The following is a 21154-nucleotide window of genomic DNA, read 5'->3' as shown; positions in this document are numbered from 1 at the left end:
GATTCTACGATCGAATTCGAATTGATCAAATTCAGACATTTTTTTTCTCGTCACAAATCTAGTGATAAAAATTATATGTAAATAAAAAGAACCACGACTCAAAATTTTTATAAAATTGAGACGTTTTGAAATATACTCTTGCCAGGGAAATAAATCCTTCTAAAAAGAGAAAAAACTCCTGACGAGGTTATTAAAACTTTCTCGAAAGAAGAAAAAATACTCTTGTCAGGGAAATAAATCCTTCTAAAAAGAGAAAAAAACTCCTGACAAGGTCAATAAACCTTTCTCGAAAGAAGAAAAATTACTCTTGTCAAGGAAATGAATTCTTCTGGAAAGAGAAAAAACTCTTGACAAGGCCAATAATAATACTTTCTCGTAAGAAGAAAAAATACTCTTGTCAAGGAAATAAATTCTTCTAGAAAGAGAAAAAACTCTTGACAAGGCCAATAATACTTTCTCGAAAGAAGTAAAATCCTGAAATATAATATAAAGAAGGGAAGAAGGCAAAAGGGACAAAAAAAAGATAGGTTAGGTAAACGTCAAACGAGGAATAATTTACAAAAAAAAAATAGCGGTCATCAAAATTAAATTGAAAAATTTTTAACATAAAATAATATTTTGATAGATGAATATGAATCACTTTAATATATTTAAACTATTTTAGAAACAATAAAACACATTAAATATCACACACAAATGTCAAAACTTTGTCCCGAGTTGTCCCGAGTGCGACAACATTTATGTCAATGGCGACAAGGAAAAAGGGTGTGGTCCGATTAACAAACGTCAGGGTTCGGGAAGTTTCATACAACTGTATTATACGTAGGAATCGTACACGTATCATACATCATGGCTTGTATTTAGAGTAAATCATTTGTAACACCTCTCAGAGGTCAACTTTTTTTCAATTAATAATAAAATAAATATTTTAAACAAACTTTCTGGGTGCATCCTTTTAATAAAATTTTTTTGCCACTCTGCAATTTTGCCTCATAACACCCTATAATACCGACCAAAATTTTCTAGGAAAAAGCTGTTTCTTGTAGTGGCAGTACTGGCACATGACATTTTTTTTTTTTTTTTGGCTCCAATTATTGAAGAAATAACCTGATTGTTTAATGTTTATATCAAACTGAAATGAATAGAAAATAGACTTGTTGTACTTGCTTGTTATTGTCAGATAGGTGGTACAAAATATTATCGTAAAAGTTTAAAGTCTGGATAATTACATAGAGGATTTTGTCACTTTTGTCATTTTTTCTGTGACTAGTCTTTAGTCGGTATTACAGGACGAAATTGCAGAGCGAAAAAAAAATTTTTAATAAAGTGTGTGCATGGGTGCATTCCTTTCATAAAAAATTTTTCGTTTTGCAATTTCGCCCTGTAATACCGACAAATAGCTAGAAACAGAAACAACGACAAAAGTGATTAAATTCTCTATGTAATATCCCAAACTTTGCTAATGTCTCGTACGACCTATGTAACAATGACAAGCAAGTACATTATGTCTATTTTCTATTCATTTCAGTTTGATATAAACATTAAACAATCATTCAGGTTATTTCTTCAATAATCGGAGCTAAGAAAAAAAAAAAAATGTCATGTGCCAGTACTGCCACCACAAAAAAACGGCTTTTTCCTATAAAATTTTGGTCGGTATTACAGGGCATTATTTGCAGAGCAAAAAAAATTTTTTTATTAAAGGAATGCACCCTTAATGTAATGCTACTCTTAATTACTAATTAACACACAATTTTTGGGTTATTAGACAATCATACAGATGATACTACATAAGTCTATGATAGTTGAAAGTGCCCTCTTTTTTTCCTTTGTAATGAACTTACTCATTTATTTAATCCACACCACTACACAACTGTCGAAATTTTTTTTTTTATTATACAACAATAAATAATAAATTGGGTGCATTCCTTTAATAAAGAATTTTTTTTCGTTTTGCAATTTCGCCCTGTAATACCGACTAAAAACTAGAAACAGAAACAACGACAAAAGTGATAAAATTCTCTATGCAATATTCCAGACTTTACAGTTTACGATAATGTGTGGTACGACCTATGTGACAATAGCAAACAATCACAACAAGTCAATTTTCTATTTATTTCAGTTTGATATAAACATTGAACAGTTATCCATCTAATAATTGGAAGCCAAAAAAAATAATGTCATGTGCCAGTACTGCCACTACAAGAAACAGTTCTTTCCTATAAAATTTTGGCCGGTATTACAGGGCGAAATTGCAAAACGAAAAAAAAATTTTTATTAAATAAATGCACCCATTAATTCATTGGCATCTATAAAAAATTATGCTATAATTATACCATTGAATACAGGAATAATTTTACAATACAATTGTACAATCACTATTTCGACTATACTTCGCGTTGTAAACGAAGCTTCTTATCGAGAAAACTAGAGACTCTAGGGTCTCTAGTCTTTTTGGTTGTTGTAAACAACTCCGTAAGCGGTTTGCAAAGGCGAGGCCTCGTTATCGTTGTTTTGCAGTGGCAATAGAAAAAAAAAAAAAAAACCATGGCTCAAGGAGTAAGTTCATATTTATTATTAATTATTGTTAACAAAATAGATTTCAATTTTAAAAAAATAAATAATTAATAGTCGTGAATAGATAAACTTTTATGTTAAAATAATGAATATAATTTCTAATAGTAAGATATTGTAAGATAGTCCTACCAAAAAAATAACATAACCTTCATTTTACTTTTTTTTTATAATAATTATAACATTTATATATTCATTATTTTAACTTATGAGTTTATTTATTCACGACTGTTAATTATCAAATTAAATACAATATTATGATAATAACAATATATATAATTAATTTTCAGGACATTATAAATATACTGAAAAGTTTTGAGCGTGCTCGTGAAAAAGAGGAAGCATCTCGAACACGACGCAGAGATGACCTTGCTCGACGTCACGAGCAAGCTCGAGCACAGCTCTATTTAATTGAAGAACAATTCATTCAGGAAGGCTACGATCTTCCAGGTGCGGCTTTGGATGATGTTATCTTTAATAATAATATTGATCAAATTGCTGATGATAATACTGATGATCGTGGTGATTTTGGTGCTGCTGTTGATTTCAATGATGATCCCGGTGATGCTATTGACTTGACAATTGCTCGTCGTGAGGAAATGTTACGAGGTGTACCAGTCGGTGGTATTGCTGGGGTACCTGTCTATGATAATATTGCTCGTGGTGTTGGTCATGGTGGTGCTGGTGGTGCTGGAAGATTGAGAGGAGAAAATACTGGACGTGGTAATGCTGCTGCTTATGGAGGTTATGGAGGACGTGGTGTAGCTGTCAATCCTGGGCAGATGCCAGTCGATGATACTGAACGTTTCAGGTAAACAATAAACAAATGTCATAAAATTTATTAATTAACTATATATAAAAATAAAAAAAATGAACAACAAACAACAACAATAAAATTCCAATTTAATCAACAATAATCAACAATTAAAAAAATAAATAACAATAATAAACTATAAATTTTTAATCATTTGTTGCAGATATTGGCGAAAACAGTATTTTAAATCTATACTCACCAATAGTGGTGGTGATGGAGGATCACGAAGACAAGGACGAGGAGGTAGACGAGGTAGACAAGGAGGTACACGAGGTGGTCGAGGTGCATTTAATAGTGGGAAAAATGTCTTTTTTTTATAAAAAATTTTATATAGAAGTCTTAATCAAAAAAAAAACGTGATATGGTTAACAAAAGGTGATGTGAAAAGTACAAAGTTAATTTAAATTAATGATAATAATATATATTATTATAATAATAATAAAGTAAATAAATAATATTATTATAATAATAATAAAGTAAATAAATATATTATTATCAAGTATTGATTACTTGATAATAATAATAATAAATAAGTAAACAAACGTACTGAAAAACTAAAAAAAAAATAACCTTTTAAATATTAAAAAAAGAATTAAGACTAAACTAAAACTAAATAAAGATAATTTGTATTACACCAAACAAAAAGAAACTTTTTTTACAATTTATTTATTGTCAATTTTTTAATTCCCCAATTTTCCATCTAGGTTTATTTTTAAAAAAAAGTGTGAGTGCTGTTTTTTTTATAAATATAAACATGATTTAAAACATGATGATAATTTAATATGTGGTCTAATAATTGTATTATTTGTATCAAATGATTGTCCATTCAGCTCAGCTGTTTTTTTTTCATTTTCATATGTATTAACTTTAACTTTATTAATTGCACCATCAAGTGGTATTGGTAATGGTAATAAATATTCTGGTGTATATGGATAATATATATATATTTTACTTTACCAGAACTACTACATTGATAACGTTCTTCAACTTTAAATTTAAAACAATCAATTGGATTAAATTAATTAGCACAATGACGATCAATAATATTAATGAGCTGTAAAAAAAATTCTTGTGCATCTTGTTGATGATTTGATGAAAAACCAGGATATCCACGTTCAATTGAATATTTACCAGATAATAAACCACAATCAAGTTTCGATATTTGTGTATCAAAATTATTTGCTGGATCATTATAATTATCATTAAATATATTAACTGATTCATCAACATATTTTTTAATAAAATCTGGTATTATAAATAATGTTTGCATAACACAATTTAAATAAAATAAATTACCAAGACTATGTAAAGCAGTATAACCAGCACCATAAATTGGTATTAATTTACTTGATGCTTCTTGTAATGCAACCCAATCACCAAATTTTTTATTTAAATCAAGCTCAAGTTCAATCATTGATTTTTCAGTTTTTTCCCTATTTGAAATATTGATACCCTAATGTGATAAATGTATTATTAAATTTGGATCATCAACCGTATCATTTTTATCATATGAATAAACATCACCATTACCTTTTTTTGTTATTGTACCTAATTTAACAGCAAGTGGATAACCAGTTGTACGATAATGCTTAATTACATGATCATTAATCATTTCATTACCACCAGTACCATTAGAAAATTTACGTCCACATAATATACTACCATCAGTTAAATTTAACCATAAATTTTGTGTCAAATCACATGTTTCACATTTCCAATTACTTGGTGGTATTTTTTTACCATTATTTAATTGTGGCAATGTTGTTGCATGTCTAAAAATTCAAAAAAACAAGTAATATTTATACTTAAACTTATTATTATTTTTTTGTATAATTACTTTGTTATTATTCTTGCTTCACCATCCCATGTACCAGCTAATGCTTCTCTTTCACCAATTTTAATTGCTGATTCAGCTTCTAATATTCCAGTAATTGATTTTACTATCAGTAAAATTAATTTTAATTTTTTAATACATTTATTTATATTTTAATTTGTATATTATAATATTATAATTAGCGTTATTTATTTATACCTGTTCTGGTAAATCAACTGATGGATATTTCATACTTGTAAAATTTAGTAATATTATTATTTCATAAGTTTCATCATAATATTTAACAGAATCACGACTAAAAACAAGAAATGTTTTCAAACTGATGAGTAATTGATGATTCCTTGAATAATATAAATTAAATAATTTATAAAATAATTTGTAAAATAATAAATAAATAAATAAACAAATGATACATACCTTAAATATTTTCGGTGGATGTTTTGTATTGTATGTATATAAATAATATTGATATATTTGTCATGAGATGCTGAATTTCTTGATGACATTTTTCAGGACCATATTGACAAGCAACTCTTGAATGTTTTTTATAATATGCTGTCAAGAATCATGAGTGCATTTTGGGGTTTTTTTTACTGAAGTATGAGCTCATCAATAAACAATATTCATTTATATTATATTATTTATTTATTTATATATATATTTATGTTGTTTATGTTGTTTATTTTTTTTCTTACATTTAACTGCATTTGACGTGAGAGTCAACACAAGTCAACAATATATTCTGGAGGTTATGTTATGAATGAATATAAATAAAATAAAAATAATAATAATAATAAAATTATGCAGCGCAGCCAATATAGCAACACAAAAAAGAGAAAAGAAATAATTGCAAAGTTTTACCATTATTACCAACTGAACGGAAGAAATCTGGTCGATTTGAGAAAAAGAAAAGACCGTAAATATCAAAAATTATGCTTTTAAATATCAATTAGCAACGGAAGAATCTGATTTTTTAAAAAAAGCTCGACATCGATTTATAAGATCATTACCAAACCTCAGCATCCTCATTTTAACTCTATCATATTTTTTAATTGTGAGATTTCTAGTAGATTTCTTTTTTATAAGAGGTATTTAAATACTTATTTAATTATTACTTTTGGCATGGTGAACAGTAAATTGAATATTTATTTCAACAAATATCTAAACATTTATTTGAACATTTAAGTCAACATTTATTTGAACAAAAATTTGAGCATTTATTTAAAAACTCAATTTAACATTTATTTGAACAAGAAACTAAACACTTATTTAATCAACAATTTAAATATTTATTTAAACATTTATATCAACAATAATTAAATTTAAGAACATATTTAAACATTTATTCAAACACCACTTTGAACATTCATTCGAACACTCAATATTATACATTAAATTCGACATTCATTAAAACATTAAATTTAACATTTATTTAAACATTAAATTCAACATTTATTGAAACGAAAATTAGAACATTCATTCAAATACTGGATTCAACATTTATTTGAACGTCAAAGTCAACATTTATTGAAGCAAATATTTAAACATTAATCCAAACTACAATTTAAACATTCATTTAAACAATAAATTCGACAATTATTTAAACAATCAATCGGACGATAAATTCATGCTTATTACATACAGCTTTAAAAAATATAAAAAAAGTCGAGACTTACCTAATTAACTTATGTATTGAAATATCGTAGCCGGATCATTTATTAGACAATCAGTATTACCCTGTAAAATAATCCAACTTGATATGTAATTAAATTAACCCTGTTTTTCCTGCGCAGCAATGGCGCATAAGAATGGTAGGGAGACGGAAATGCGTAATGTAGGGAGAGGTAAAAAGGAACCTGAAAAATACGCGAAAATATAACACAATAATACGGTAGAAATAATTTTAAATAACACTTGTAAATTCAGTAAAAATCGGAGCACCATTTATTTGTAAATTACCCTGTTGTTATTACATGAAACTGCGATACAAAACAATTATTAAATATGTAACCCAATTAAATTTTACTCGCGCGTCGCGTCGAAAAGAGAGAACCTAAAGCCATGCGGTCGTGACGGAGTCAGAGACAGAGAAATATTAAAATTGCGAATAACCCGATTAATAATTAAATTATGACGGCCGAAATACAAGCGACGGGATTGAGAAGCAATCCAGTCGATTAATTAAGCAAGTCACTGACTCTACATTGACGCTACGATGACGCTTGGCTTTTACAATATTAATATTTTTACACTTGTCATAAATTCACAGAACAAACACTGAACAAAATTTATTTAAAGGAAGGTACTTACATTGATTGTCGGTGATTTAATCTAGCAATCTAGTGACGGCGTGTACCTTGGCTTGACCTCGGAGACGCTCGCAAAATTGACAGGTTGGCTTGGTTACAATATCGCCAGTAATGATGTACAAAAATATATATATATATATATATATATATTTTATTTAAATGTAGTACAATGTAATTATACAAGTTGGTTGTATGTGATCGACGATTAAATTATGTCGAATTGTAGACATAAACGTAGCACTGACTTTACAATAAAATCACAGTAAATGTTACTTTTGTTTGAAATTAAAATAAAATTATTATACGAGACTTTTTCACTGTACTTTATAAATTGTATTCACTATTGAATGGCTGACCACGAGGTCGTAAATTTGTATAATTAAATATTTAAATATTTTAAATAAATAACTGATTATTTGTTATCACTAAAATGTAATTTATTCTATTCAATATTTAATTGATTAGACAATGCAACACAATAGGTGCTTTAAGTTTAATTTATTCAAGCAAGAAAATTTTAGACCATGCGGTCGTAATTTATTTCAAGTTAAATTTGTAAGTGATTTAATGAATTTAAATTACTGATTTAAGTAACCAAATGTTACTTAAATATTATTGAAACAATAAATTGATAAAATAATCAATAAGATATTGAATAAGTATAACTTACAGTTGTGCTGATTTGTAGAAAATATTCTAAGTTTTTCAGAGCAATTAAAATGCGACGAGGCAAAGTGCCTATGCTAGTTAGAGCTGGAAGAGCTGGTGTAGGTCAAGGAACTAACTCGACCGAGTGACCGAGATCTAGCGATCAATCTCGCTGGATGCCCTCAGAACATAAGGGTAGGTGGGGATCCTTCGGGGATGTTCGGTTTTCCTCCTTGGTCCAGTTCCACTTTCCTTATGTCGACTATTTCTTATTGGTTGAGGAAAATCTTAGGATTTTCCAACCTTAATTAAAATTATTTCTACTTGTCTAATTATGACATGGGTGGTACCGAGAGAATCCCTATATTTTTAGGATTCTGTCGATATCACTCATTATATAAATTTATACTTAATTTTCCAAAATAAAATTGGCGGTAGATGCGCTTGGCAATAGTGCCGGCTCAAGTAGTTTGTTGGGGGTGCAAAACCTCTAGCTCCCTTAAATATTGTAACTTGACGATCTGCAAGATGGAGCTAGGGGTATTAAAAAGTACCCTGAATATTTAATATATAATAATAGAAAGAAAAATAAAAAAAGTTTGTGCGGCTTACCGCCGGACATTACAGTATGTTAAAAAAAATTCGTATGTAAATAAAATTTTATTAGAAACAATTTATATTTGTCCCGTGAATCATAAAATGATGAAAAAATTTTAGCACAAAAGATAAATTATATATAAAATGTACATCTACAACATAATTTGGAAAAAATTGAATGAACTACATAAAGGTAAACCACTTATTATTCACGTCTAAAAGAAAAAAATAAAAAAAAAGATAATAATTAAAAAGTAATTTATTTGAAAAACAATAAATTTTCTGATCAGATTTTTGTTACACGAAATTAAAAAAAATAGTTTGATTCATTATTTTTGATATATTATTTCATGAAAAAATTGAATTTTTCAATTATATTTCAAGGGGGCCACAGATTGAAATATCCCCATTGGATATACACACATGAAAAATATGAATTATATTTCGGAAATAATATTTTTTAATATTATGCAATTGTAATAAATATTCATTTTTATCATTTTTACCATCATATAGTTTATGTTACTCAATTTACTGAGCTTACAATGAACCACAATATTCTGAGCTGTTATTTTTGTCATGACAAATTTTTTCGTGTCCCCGAAAATCAATTAAAAAATGGTTTAAATAATAATAATTGTAGTATTATTGTAAAAAAAACATACTTTTGCCACATTACTGTCTTGTAAACGTAATACAAGACACAATACCAATTACTCGATTGTAACAATATGATATTTCCGCATAATATGATTAACAGTATCAACACATGTTGTCCACCAACACTATTTGCAAATTCAAATACAATATAATCAGAATAATTTGATTTGTACGTGGTACATCAGCGAAACTATGTAAATGGGATAATATTTTTTAACGATAATGTGCTTGTATATGATGCATAAGATAACTAAACAAATCAAGTAATGGATATATAGATGTGTCGTACCCGATGCAGTACCCGACCACTGAAAAATTAATATGCTCGAATTTTTTTTTTTTCAAACGTAACTAAATTCGTTTTTCATAAAAACCGACTGCATACTGCACGTATTTTATTCATTTTTTATAATCTTAGACAGTATATTTATTGTGAGAAAATTAGATCAAAATTTCTATCCTTTTTCATTTTCTTTTTTGTTTTTCACTTAAACAAGACGAATTTGGCTTATTATAAAAATCGACTACATTTGTTTTATGTAACTGAGGAAAAATAAATGCAGCCGATTTCGTTTTGTTTAGATAAAAATAAATCGGACAATAAGAACATCGAAACGTCATTTTAATTCTTTTACAATTAATAAATAATTAGTCATAAATATAAAGATTTCAAATTACGTGATAATAAATCCATAGAATATAATAATTTATTATTTATTTATTATTCCTTTATGAATAATATATAATAATTAATTAATTCAACATTTTCATTACTATCAATAAATATAATCTGTCTAAAAAATTAACTATAAAAATATTGTGGGAAATGTACGCTTTAATCAAGTGGAGAAGTGGTACAGTTGAGACATCAGTGGAACCAATAAAATAAATTCGTCAAGTTGGAAAAATTATGAAAATGAAATGGTCCGAAGATGGTCGCTTTTATGCAGGTTGAGTACTTTCAAGATCTGGTTTGTTAATCATAAATTTACTTTATTTTTATATCTAAAAGATTGAAATATTCATTATACATAATAAAGAAATATTAATGGAAATAATTTGAATTTCAATCAATTAAATACATTGGATTTTATTGATTCAAATCCAGATTGATAATTAATATTATCTTATTTCAGACAATCAATAATATTTAAATGCGGTTTAATTGGATGATCGGGGAACATCAATCACTCCAATTAAAAATACCAATGATAATAACAATGATAACAAAAATAGTGATGGAAATAACGATGATGTTGACAATAATGGTGACGAAAATAAAAGTGATGATGCCAATAACGATGATAAAAATAATGATGATGATGACAAAATAATGATGATAATAATGATCAGTGTTGCCAGACTGATGGACAAAATTTTCTGTATGAGACTCACAAAAAATCTGTATTTTTCTGTACTGCTATCTACTTTATATGTTTTTTTTGAAGTGAAACTTCTTTACAGAGGGTAGCGACAAAATTCGAGGCCCCACTAGCTTTACGCTGAGCGTTACACACTCCATCACACGCCCGGTCACGCGCTATGTCACAAGCGGATAAAGAGATGAGAATTATATAGAGAGAGTACATACAACTATGTACTCTGCAAGAAGTTTCACTTCCCCTGCACGTACTCGCAACACGTAAACTTTTTTTAAGCTACTCGAGTGGTAAAGTACAAACCTAGACTACCGTTTAATGGAGTTTTGAATTAAAATTTCGATTTCAATCAATTTAAATTATTTTACGTAATTTTAATAAAATGTATGAAAAAAATAATTACGATAAATTTTATTTATTTGAAGAGTATTTAATACTCAGCATATATAAATTCATGTGATACACAAATTTTTTTAACATAATGCAACCCAATTAATTTTTATCTATTAGTTCAAACAATACATATCCCTTTATAAAAAGTCGATGACTAACGCTGCTTCCAGTCATTTCATTGGTCGTCATTTACATTCACTCACACATTCACACAACTCACTTTTTCTCACTCACTCTATCTCTTTTCTCTCTTTCTTAAAAAAAAGCTCGCCTGACGTCACTGAATTTTTTTTGTTTTCGTAATGAAAAAATTACAAATATAATAATAATATATTAATAATTTAATGAATAATAATAATATATATTATCAATTTAATATTTAATATATAATATTAATAATTATAATTGAAATATAAAATACTGCATTGGCGCTGCTTAGCACTACTTCCTGCCTGACGTCACTGAATCAATTTTTTTTATCAATTTATTTTATTCATACATTATGTACATTTATTACATTTATTTGAAAAATAAAAAAAAAAAATTAAAATCATTTTTATTATACAGAGTGTCCCATTTTAATTTATCAATGGATTTTCTTCGAAAAATAATGCTTAAATTGTAAAATGTTTCAAGTAAAAGTTGTAGGGTTTGGAGGGGGACGAAGAAAAAAAAAAAAAAAATTCGAAAAATCCAAAATTGCAGAGTTTCCGGTATAAACACAGTTTTTTTAAATGGATACTGCATTTTTTTTTTGCACTGAAACGTTTTCTACATCAATACTAACACTTTTTATTTAAGAAGTTTTTCGATAAAATCACTTTTTTTTCGGCCCGATTTTCTCTGTTCATGGATTTTCCTGAAAAAATATGGCTTTAATTGAAAAATGCTATTTAGAAAAGTTGTAGCGCTCAAAAAGACAAAACAAAAAAAAAAAAAAAAAAAAAAATTTAATTTAAAAATGGCAGAGTTTCCGGTATGAACATTTTTTTTTTCGAGGTTAGGTGTTATTTCTTTTTATTAAAAAATTGTTCACATCAAGGCTAACACTTTTTCTAAATAAAATTTTCCGGAAAAATCGATTTTTTTTTCAAAACTTTGTTTATGCTTCTAACTCCGCCATTTTGATTTTTTTTCGGAAGTTTTTTTTTTTTTTCGTTTTCGTCTTTCTGGGCGCTACAACTTTTCTAAATATCATTTTTTAATTAAAGCCATATTTTTTCAGGAAAATCCATAAACAGATAAAATTGGCCCGAAAAAAAAGTGATTTTATCGAAAAATTTTTCAAATAAAAAGTGTTAGTTTTGATGTAAAAACGTTTTGGTGAAAAAAAAAAATGCAGTATCCATTTAAAAAAACTATGTTTATAACGGAAACTCCGCCATTTTGGATTTTTCGAATTTTTTTTTTTTTTTTTTCGTCGTCCCCCTCCAAACCCTACAACTTTTACTTAAAACATTTTACAATTTAAGCTATATTTTTCGAAAAAAATCCATTGATAAATTAAAATGAGACACTCTGTATAATATATTTTTTTATTGCTATATTTTTTTTTATAAATTATATAAAGTTGCCACCTAACGACGCAACGCTTTGGCGCAGGCGTTGCTTAAATATCAGAGTCATTGGCACACATTCACATCGTTGCTTATCCTATTCAATCTATTCTGTTTCTGTCACCCGTCAGATTAACACTAATTAATTGCTAAATTAATATATGCTAAAAATATAGTGCAGTGAATTAGTATAATTTAATTAATAAATTTATAATTTATGAATTTCACTTAGTTTGAATTAAACATATAAAATTGAACAATAAATTCTATACAGAGCGTCCCATTTTAATAAAATGGGACACTCTGTATACGTGGTGTACGACGCCTGTTGGTGTAACCTCAATTGCGTAAGTAATAATAAAAATATAATTTTATTTTATTTTATTTTCATAAAAGAAAATCAAAAAGTGAAAAATTAAAATAAAATGGCGTATATATTCACATCAGACGATGAAATGAATGCTTTTCAACACGATGAAAGATCAGTGTAAGTATCATAAATTTATTCTTTTTTTTTTTTTTTATCAATGTTCATTTTTTTTTTCTAATCAATGACGTTAATTTTTTTTTTTATAATAATAATTTTCTAAGGAATTAATTAATTATTAATTTTAATTAGTTTAATTAATTTTTTAATATAACAAATTGCAGTGATATTTGTGGTTACGTGGACTCAATTGATGGCTTGAAACCTGTCCGCACTGTTCAAGGACATGTTTTCAAGTTTACTTTGAACAATCATGAACATGTCAGAATGAAGATCTTAATTTGGGGAACAGCCATGGCGAAATTATGGGAATCCTAAATTCAAATGTGGTCAGTTGTTGACCTTCGTGGAGGTACCGTCAAGACTGGCAATCCACGTTACCGTGAAGCTGATGCTCATGAATTGGAGTACCATGTCCAGCCTGCAAGTGACATACAAATTTTGGGGACACTTAGACGTGATAACCAACCAAGAATGATCCAGTACAGAACTGTTGACATGGCTGACATTCTGTCTGAACAGGGACCAGTTGGTAATTATTTTTAATATAAAATTTTCATTCAAATAATAATAAAATATGAAAATAATAACATCAATAAAGATATGAAAATACTAACAATAATAAAAATATAAAAATAATAACAATAATAAAAATATAAAAATATAAAAATAATAACAATAATAAAAATAGAAAGTAATACTAATTAATTATATATTGATTTTTCTTCCAGAACTTGATTGCTACATTCGGACACAACCTCGCACAGTCCAGCTCAACCATGCTTCATGTGGCCAGTTACAAGTAACAGATGGCTACTACCGTCTTGCTGTTAATATAGCCTCTTACACACCAAATGAAAATTTGATTGTTGGGGCACCAGTTACTATTTTTGGAAAAATGCCACGTGATTCAAGTTTATTTGCTGTTGCTGACATGAATGGCATCGTAATAAGGCACCGTGATGCAATGATGTCACTAGAAGCTGTACGAGCTGGATTTCATCCAGTCATAGCTGTCAGGCGTCGTCGCATAGACGAAAATCCAGCTATACTTGCACAACCAATTGTTCCAGCTGTTCAAGCACCTGTTTTGGCGAATAATGAACCAGTTGTGCCAGTAATAGTTCAACAAGGTGCTAAACCTGTTCTGGCAAATAATAAACCAGTTATGCCAGTAATAATTCAACAAGCTGTATAATCTTTTAATTTATTGTTTTTTTTGCATGATTATATGTCAGGTAAAAATATTTTTATATAAAATATTTAAAAAAAAATTGCATAATGCAATTGACTGATAGTTATATTGTTTCTAATGATCTTAATATGTATTAATTATTATTGTTGTCAGTCAGACGCGAAAAAAAAAATATTTGAACTTAAGGTATTGTATGCAAAAAATTTATCTACCTCATATCATTCCGTGTGATAAAAATATTATATTTATTATTATAATAATATTTTTATAATAGTATTTAAAATAAAAATTTCACAATGTAACTGACTGATTAGGGATGTGCGATACTCGGCAATATATCGGAACAGCCGATATATCGCCAATATATATCGGATACTTTTACTCGATACTTTTTGATCCGATATACCGAGTAACCAATATTTTTTACCAGATATCGGTCAAAAAGTACCGGAAACTGGAGATTGGGGATTTTAGCAATTTTATAATATATATCACCAAAAAACATACCAAAAAATATTATTTTATAAACAATTATATAAATTAAAATGATAAAAATTGTTATTAATTTAAAATATTTAATAAATTTATCTAATATTAAATATTGTTTTGTATTTATTAAAAATACATATATATATATTTATGTTAATATATATTATTATTATTAATCTTTATTATTACTAATTAATATGTTGATAAAAAAATTTCATGTGAAACAATTTAAATTTAAATAAAATACAGGACCAGTATTAAATAATATTAATACTGATGAAATTAAATAAAATAATATTTAAAATAAAAAACTCATTAAACATTGGTCTTTTTTTTTATTTTAAAAGTGCTCAATATTCGATATACCGAGTACTTTTGAACCCGATATATCGGATAACCGATATTTGAAAAAAAAAATATCCGATATATCGATACCGAATACTTTTGAAAGTATCGCACATCCCTATGACTGATAATAACTAATTTTACAGTGATAATTTTTTGTTTAAGAAAAAAAAAATTCAAGTCACTGAGTGATAATTATATTGGTGTTAAGATTATTCATAGGTATTTTTTGATATTGTAAGTCAGGAGTAAAAAAAAATATTGTTATGCTTCGAATTAGTCTTAGCATTAAAAAAAAAATTGAATAATGCAAATGACCAGAGCCGGGAAGTTCGTCTGTTATTTCAGCTTGCCGTAAATACCATGGCAACACGGTGAAATATAGTTTAAAAAAAAGACGATCTGAACCCGTACGATGGGCCGGCTCAAAATGGCCTTATTTTTGGCCTCTAATAATAGCTCTTTGTGGCCTTCCATTTTTGGTTCTTAAAGATGGCTCAAAAATGCCTTATTTTTTTTTGGCTTCTTAAAAATAGCTTTAAAAAATGGCTTTATGTTTTTGGCCATTTTTTGAGGCCATTTTTAAGAAGCCAAAAAAAAAATAAGGCCATTTTTTGAGGCCATCTTTAAGAGGCCAAAAATATAAGGCCATTTTTAAGGGCCATTTTTAAGAGGCCAAAAAAAATAAGGCCATTTTTTCAGGCCATCTTTAAGAGGCCAAAAATATAAGGCCATTTTTAAGGGCCATTTTTAAGAGGCCAAAAAAAATAAGGCCATTTTTTGAGGCCATTTTTTCCATGTACGAGGTTCAGATCGTCTTTTTTTTTAACTATATTTCACCATGTTGCCATGGTATTTACGGCAAGCTGAAATAACAGACGAACTTCCCGGCTCTGCAAATGACTAATAATTATTAGAATTAAAAAAAAAATTGCGTAATACGAATGATTGATAATAATTAATAAGAGTAAAGTTATTTTTGCATTTAATTTTTTTTTTTTTAGTTTAAAAAAATGTCATATTATTAAGTGACTACGATTATTTTATTGTTTGTTATTAATAACATATATGCATTATTATTGTCAGTCAGAACAAAAAAAAAAAAGTATTGGAACTTGAAAAATATTGTATTGTTATACTAAAAATTAATGTACTGACGATAAATAAAAAAAAGAAATGTTCGACTGGCTTGATGCTCTTGATGTAACATATAATAATTATTATTATTTAAAATCTTTGTTATTATTTAAAGTCATTTATAACAATGATTATATTAACAATATTTATTATTATTTTTTGTTAGTTTAGTTTAACAAAAAAACTAATGTCGTTATAATAAAAATATGTTTGATTTGATGTGATTAAATGGTTGCATTTGGGTTATTATTTTCCTTTTTTAAAGTTGTTTAATCTATTCTGTTCTAATCAAATAAATCCTAATTATCATTCTTTTTTTAAATAAATTTATTATTAATATATAATAATATATATAATAATGATAAGTTTATGGCCTTGACTTGAATTTTATTTTTTTTTATTTAATTAATGAACACTGTTTTTTTTTCAAAAAAAATATACAGCCTGGGAAGCAATGACTTAGCACGACATCTAGCAGCATTATTTTGAAGTAAGAATGAGTTGCGCATGTGTATTATGCTTCGGTGTATTAATCAGTATTATAAACTGCCTGAGTTAAGTGAAGTGAAGTCCATTAAACTGTATTAAACAAAACTCAACAAAACTGTCAGCTGTCATTTAAATTTGATAAATATTAAGAAAAGGATTATCAGTTCTTATATTATTTATATTAATAAATAAAAAATAAATATAAAAGAAAAAATATTATATATCAGTTGAGAGTTGTATTACAATATACACACGAGAAAAAATTTAGAAATTGAACTTTATTGAATTCGTTATTGTGACCTTGGTGCAAGAAGTATCTACACAAACACGAATATTATTTTATTTTACAGGATTGAATTCAGAGTAAGTGCTCAATTATTCATAATAAAAAATACTGAAATAATCGTATTCTCTAATTATGTTGTTGATTTGTTCATAATCTAATTTTTTACTTATGATTAGATTTTTTCAGGTGTTTGAAGACGTTTTTATTAACAAAAACTTGGAAGGATTGAATTTAATTAACAAAATATCATCAGTACAATTAAATCATCGTGAATTCATAACCTAGGTGAAAGGAGCATCTACACAGAGAAGTTTTGTTTTACTGGATTTAATCCAGAGTAAGTTCTTTATTATTTTTATAGTATAATAATAAATAAATAAACAAATAAATAGATCGGAGTATTGATCTAATTATAATGATTGATTTGTAATTAGATTTTTATGATTTGTTGAGGTGCTCGAGGAGATTCTTTTGTTTTGCAAACAAAAGAATTTTTGAAGGACGAAATTAATTCAAAATACGATATATAAAATATCTTCATCAAAATTCTATCATTATATTTAATTTTTAGAAAATTCAATTATTAGATAGAATAAATAATAATAAATTTAATTTAATTATTAATTTCTATTAATTGATTTATTTCAGCTATTCAACTATTCGAGCTATTCAAGTGCATTTTACATATTCCAACTGCTCAATTACACCATTACAACTGCTTAATTACTAAAATTCATTATTACATATGCTCAAAAAATTCTAATTCTCTTCTAATTACAATTGCAATACATTACTAATAGATACATCATTACTTTTGCTCAGATTACTTTCACTCCTTCACTTAAGAATACAAGAATAATCTTACATTGGTAATATTGAATTCATTCAGAAAAAAATCTTTATCATCATCATCATCATCATACTGAAAAACCAGTGAGGAAATTGATTACATAACAAAATAATAAAACGTTCTTATTTCTTAAATCAGATATTTCAGCCTTACAATTATTTTCCTTTTTTAAATAATAACTCTGAACAATTGAATAATTTTATCTCTATTATGCCTGCCCGTCATGTTAAACGGACTCTTGAAGAAGAACAAGAATTTCATAGAGTTAAACGGTTGAAAAATGCCGAACGGCAACGGAATCATCAACAAAGAATTGCCTGACGCAGGCAAAATTATCGTGACGATACTCTGATTTTAGGTATTCAAGAGAATTATATTGGAGAAATGAATAATATATGTAAGCACTGTTCAGCAAAACACTTCAAAGATGAAGAAGTATCTAATAAAAAATTCTCGTATAACAACTGTTGTAGCCATGGTGAAGTTAGTCTTGACAAGATGCGTGATTCCCCAGAAATAATTAAAAGTTTATTTGATCGATCACATCCACATTCCACTATTTTTCACGAATGAATACGATCTTATAATAATGCAATTGCATTTGCATCTTTTAATGCTAATTTAGTTCAGTTTCCGACTACGAATCAACCAGGCCCATATTGTTTTAAGATATAAGGTCAAATTTATTACCAGGTGAATACATCCTTCTACCCCACCACGAACGTTAATCCATCTTTTGGGCAGCTCTTTATTGTCGATCAAAATACAGCCACTGATATTCGATCACAAATAAATGGAGGTTCAAATTTGAATAGAGAAATAATTCATGCTGTAGGCCACAGTCTTCGTCAAGTTAACGAATTCGCTAAGGCTTATCAAATGATGCATGATGAACTCCAGTCATCTATGCTTGAGAATAGTGCGCAATCAGAACATGAAATGCAGTTATTATTTTCTTTGAGATCTGGCATGGACGCAAGACGATATAATGCGCAGAGGGTCAATGAAGTTGCTGCAATTTTCACAACAACTGCAGATGGTGATATACCAGAATCATATGTATCAATACGTTCTAAAAGTACCAAAGAATTAAAATCTATCAGTAGCATGGACCCTAATGTTGAACCCTTGATATATCCTCTATTTTATCCTTACGGTGAAAGAGGTTGGCATTCCGAAATACCCTGTGTGAATAAAAGAAAACGAGTTTCACGAGCTGCATATATTAAGTATAGAATGGCTACTCGAAATGACAATATATTTTTAATGGGCGGACGTTTATTTCAGCAGTGGATTGTCGATAGTTACGTTAAAATCGAGCGAGATAGAACAAATTACTGTAGAATGAATCAAAAACAACTCCGTGCTGATAGTTATCAGGGTTTAATTGATCATTTACAACAGCGAGCAACAGAAACAAATAGCAGAGTCGGAAAAATGGTAATTTTACCTTCATCGTTTACAGGTTCTCCTCGAAATATGCTTCAACATTATCAAGATGCGATGGCTATCGTGAGAAAATTTGGTAAACCTGATCTATTTATAACTCCGACATGTTATCCGAATTGGCGCGAAATTACAGAGATCTTATTGCCAGGCCAGACAGCATCAGATAGACCTGACATTGTCTCACGTGTTTTTAATATAAAAAAAAAAGAAATGTTGAAAAAACTTGAAGAAGACCATTTGTTTGGCAATGTTCTTGCATACGTATATGTTGTTGAATATCAGAAGCGTGGTTCACCTCATGTCCACATGTTAGTGACATTAAAACGAAATAGTAAAATAACTACTCCAGCTATTGTAGATAAATTTATTTCAGCAGAAATTCCTGAGAAAAATGAATAACCCCAGCTTCATAGTATTGTCATGAAAAACATGATTCATTCCTGTGGAAATTGGTGCGCAGACGAGAAGGGTAAGTGTTCTAAAAAATTTCCAGAAGAATATCAAGAAGAAACAACAATGGATGAAAATGGGTACCCTACTTATCGCATAAAAAATAGTGGTGACCATCAATGCTTAAATGAAAGTACAAATAATAATCAATATGTGAAAATGTTTATCCATTTATTTTTCAACGTAGGCAATTTTCTATAAAAATAGCATTTGCAATGACAATCAATAAAAATCAAAGACAAACTCTGGTACTCTGTCTAGGACGCACTTTGCTCAGGATATTTTACGATACTGTGCCCAGAACTTATTTTGGTATACTTTGACTGAGACCTTTTTCGGTACTTTGACAAGGCTTTCTCCGGTAATCTGTCTGGGACATTTTCTGTTACTTCGACCGGATCTTTTTGCGGTACTACCCAGTACTGACCAGCACCTTTTTTATCCCCGAACCTACTTGAGTTTTCATCTTAAAATTTTTTAAATAATATTTTCTTAATCAAATTAATTACATAATTAATTACTTTGTTCAGGATATTTCCTGGTACTTTGACCGGGACATTTATCGTTCATTGATAATTGAAAAAAAAACCACCCCCTTAAGTTTGCATTCTGAAGTTTTCCTAATATTTTTTTTGTAATTCAGGAGGTAATAAAAACTGTAATGTCCGGCAGTTAAACGCCGTAAATTTTTCATTTTTAATTTGTTTATCAATATATAAAAACGAAGGTTGTCACACCTCATAACGCTGTTTCATTGGCTAACGCTTTTGTTGCATTCTTTTCTCCGCTTTTCTCTCTCTTTCACACATATTCACACACATTCACTTGCGCGCCATCTCATAGAAAGGCACTTTTACATTTGCCGTTCGTTTTTATACAAACTCTCGCTACGCGTCCTGCGCGACGTTGTTGAGACTGTGACCGGTGGCGTCGTTCAGTCTTTTCGTGGCAGACTTGGACCTAGCAACATCTCCGAATATAAGTAAGTGAGTTATCATATAACTAAACAATTGTCAGACACGTTCTTTGTTTGCTAATGAAAAAATTTTAAAGTAACTGTAAATAACTAAATAATTTATAAATTATATATATATATATATATAAATAATTGACATTAATTTATCTTGATATCTTGGATAATATAATATAACCAAACATAGTGATAGTCAGACACGTTTTTTCTTTGTAAAAAAAAAAAAAAATTTAAAGTGAC

At 28.1% G+C, this 21154-nt stretch overlaps 2 protein-coding genes across 2 annotated transcripts; one reads left to right on the top strand and one right to left on the bottom strand.

Moving 5' to 3' along the window:
* The first annotated feature begins 3154 nt into the window (after positions 1–3154).
* Positions 3155–3761, top strand: LOC122849147 (cold shock domain-containing protein 4-like). The gene is made up of 2 exons (XM_044147763.1): positions 3155–3385; positions 3552–3761. The coding sequence occupies exons 1-2, from the start codon at positions 3174–3176 to the stop codon at positions 3706–3708; spliced, it is 369 nt and encodes a 122-aa protein (XP_044003698.1). The 5' UTR covers positions 3155–3173; the 3' UTR covers positions 3709–3761.
* A 1080-nt stretch (positions 3762–4841) lies between these two features.
* Positions 4842–5909, bottom strand: LOC122849132 (ubiquitin carboxyl-terminal hydrolase 14-like). Its single transcript, XM_044147734.1, has 4 exons — positions 5640–5909; positions 5420–5562; positions 5226–5331; positions 4842–5160 (listed from the first exon to the last, which is right to left on the bottom strand). The coding sequence occupies exons 1-4, from the start codon at positions 5726–5728 to the stop codon at positions 4842–4844; spliced, it is 657 nt and encodes a 218-aa protein (XP_044003669.1). The 5' UTR covers positions 5729–5909.
* Between the last annotated feature and the right edge of the window lie 15245 nt (positions 5910–21154).

This window comes from Aphidius gifuensis, linkage group LG2, assembly GCF_014905175.1.
Source record: "Aphidius gifuensis isolate YNYX2018 linkage group LG2, ASM1490517v1, whole genome shotgun sequence".
NCBI lineage: Eukaryota > Metazoa > Arthropoda > Insecta > Hymenoptera > Braconidae > Aphidius > Aphidius gifuensis.
The sequence above is the reverse complement of the archived record's forward strand: the minus strand, read 5'-3'. Positions and strand labels throughout refer to the sequence as shown.

What these genes read in the sequence shown, in the direction of transcription:
- LOC122849147 (XM_044147763.1), top strand. Translation starts at nt 3,174, where the DNA reads ATGTTACGAGGTGTACCAGTCGGTGGTATTGCTGGGGTACCTGTCTAT. An exon ending in GATGATACTGAACGTTTCAG is followed by an intron (nt 3,386 to 3,551) that starts GTAAACAATAAA and finishes CATTTGTTGCAG; the next exon opens with ATATTGGCGAAAACAGTATT.
- LOC122849132 (XM_044147734.1), bottom strand. Translation starts at nt 5,728, where the DNA reads ATGTCATCAAGAAATTCAGCATCTCATGACAAATATATCAATATTATT. An exon ending in ATCCACCGAAAATATTTAAG is followed by an intron (nt 5,563 to 5,639) that starts GTATGTATCATT and finishes ATATTATTCAAG; the next exon opens with GAATCATCAATTACTCATCA. An exon ending in AGTTGATTTACCAGAACAGG is followed by an intron (nt 5,332 to 5,419) that starts TATAAATAAATA and finishes TAATTTTACTGA; the next exon opens with TAGTAAAATCAATTACTGGA.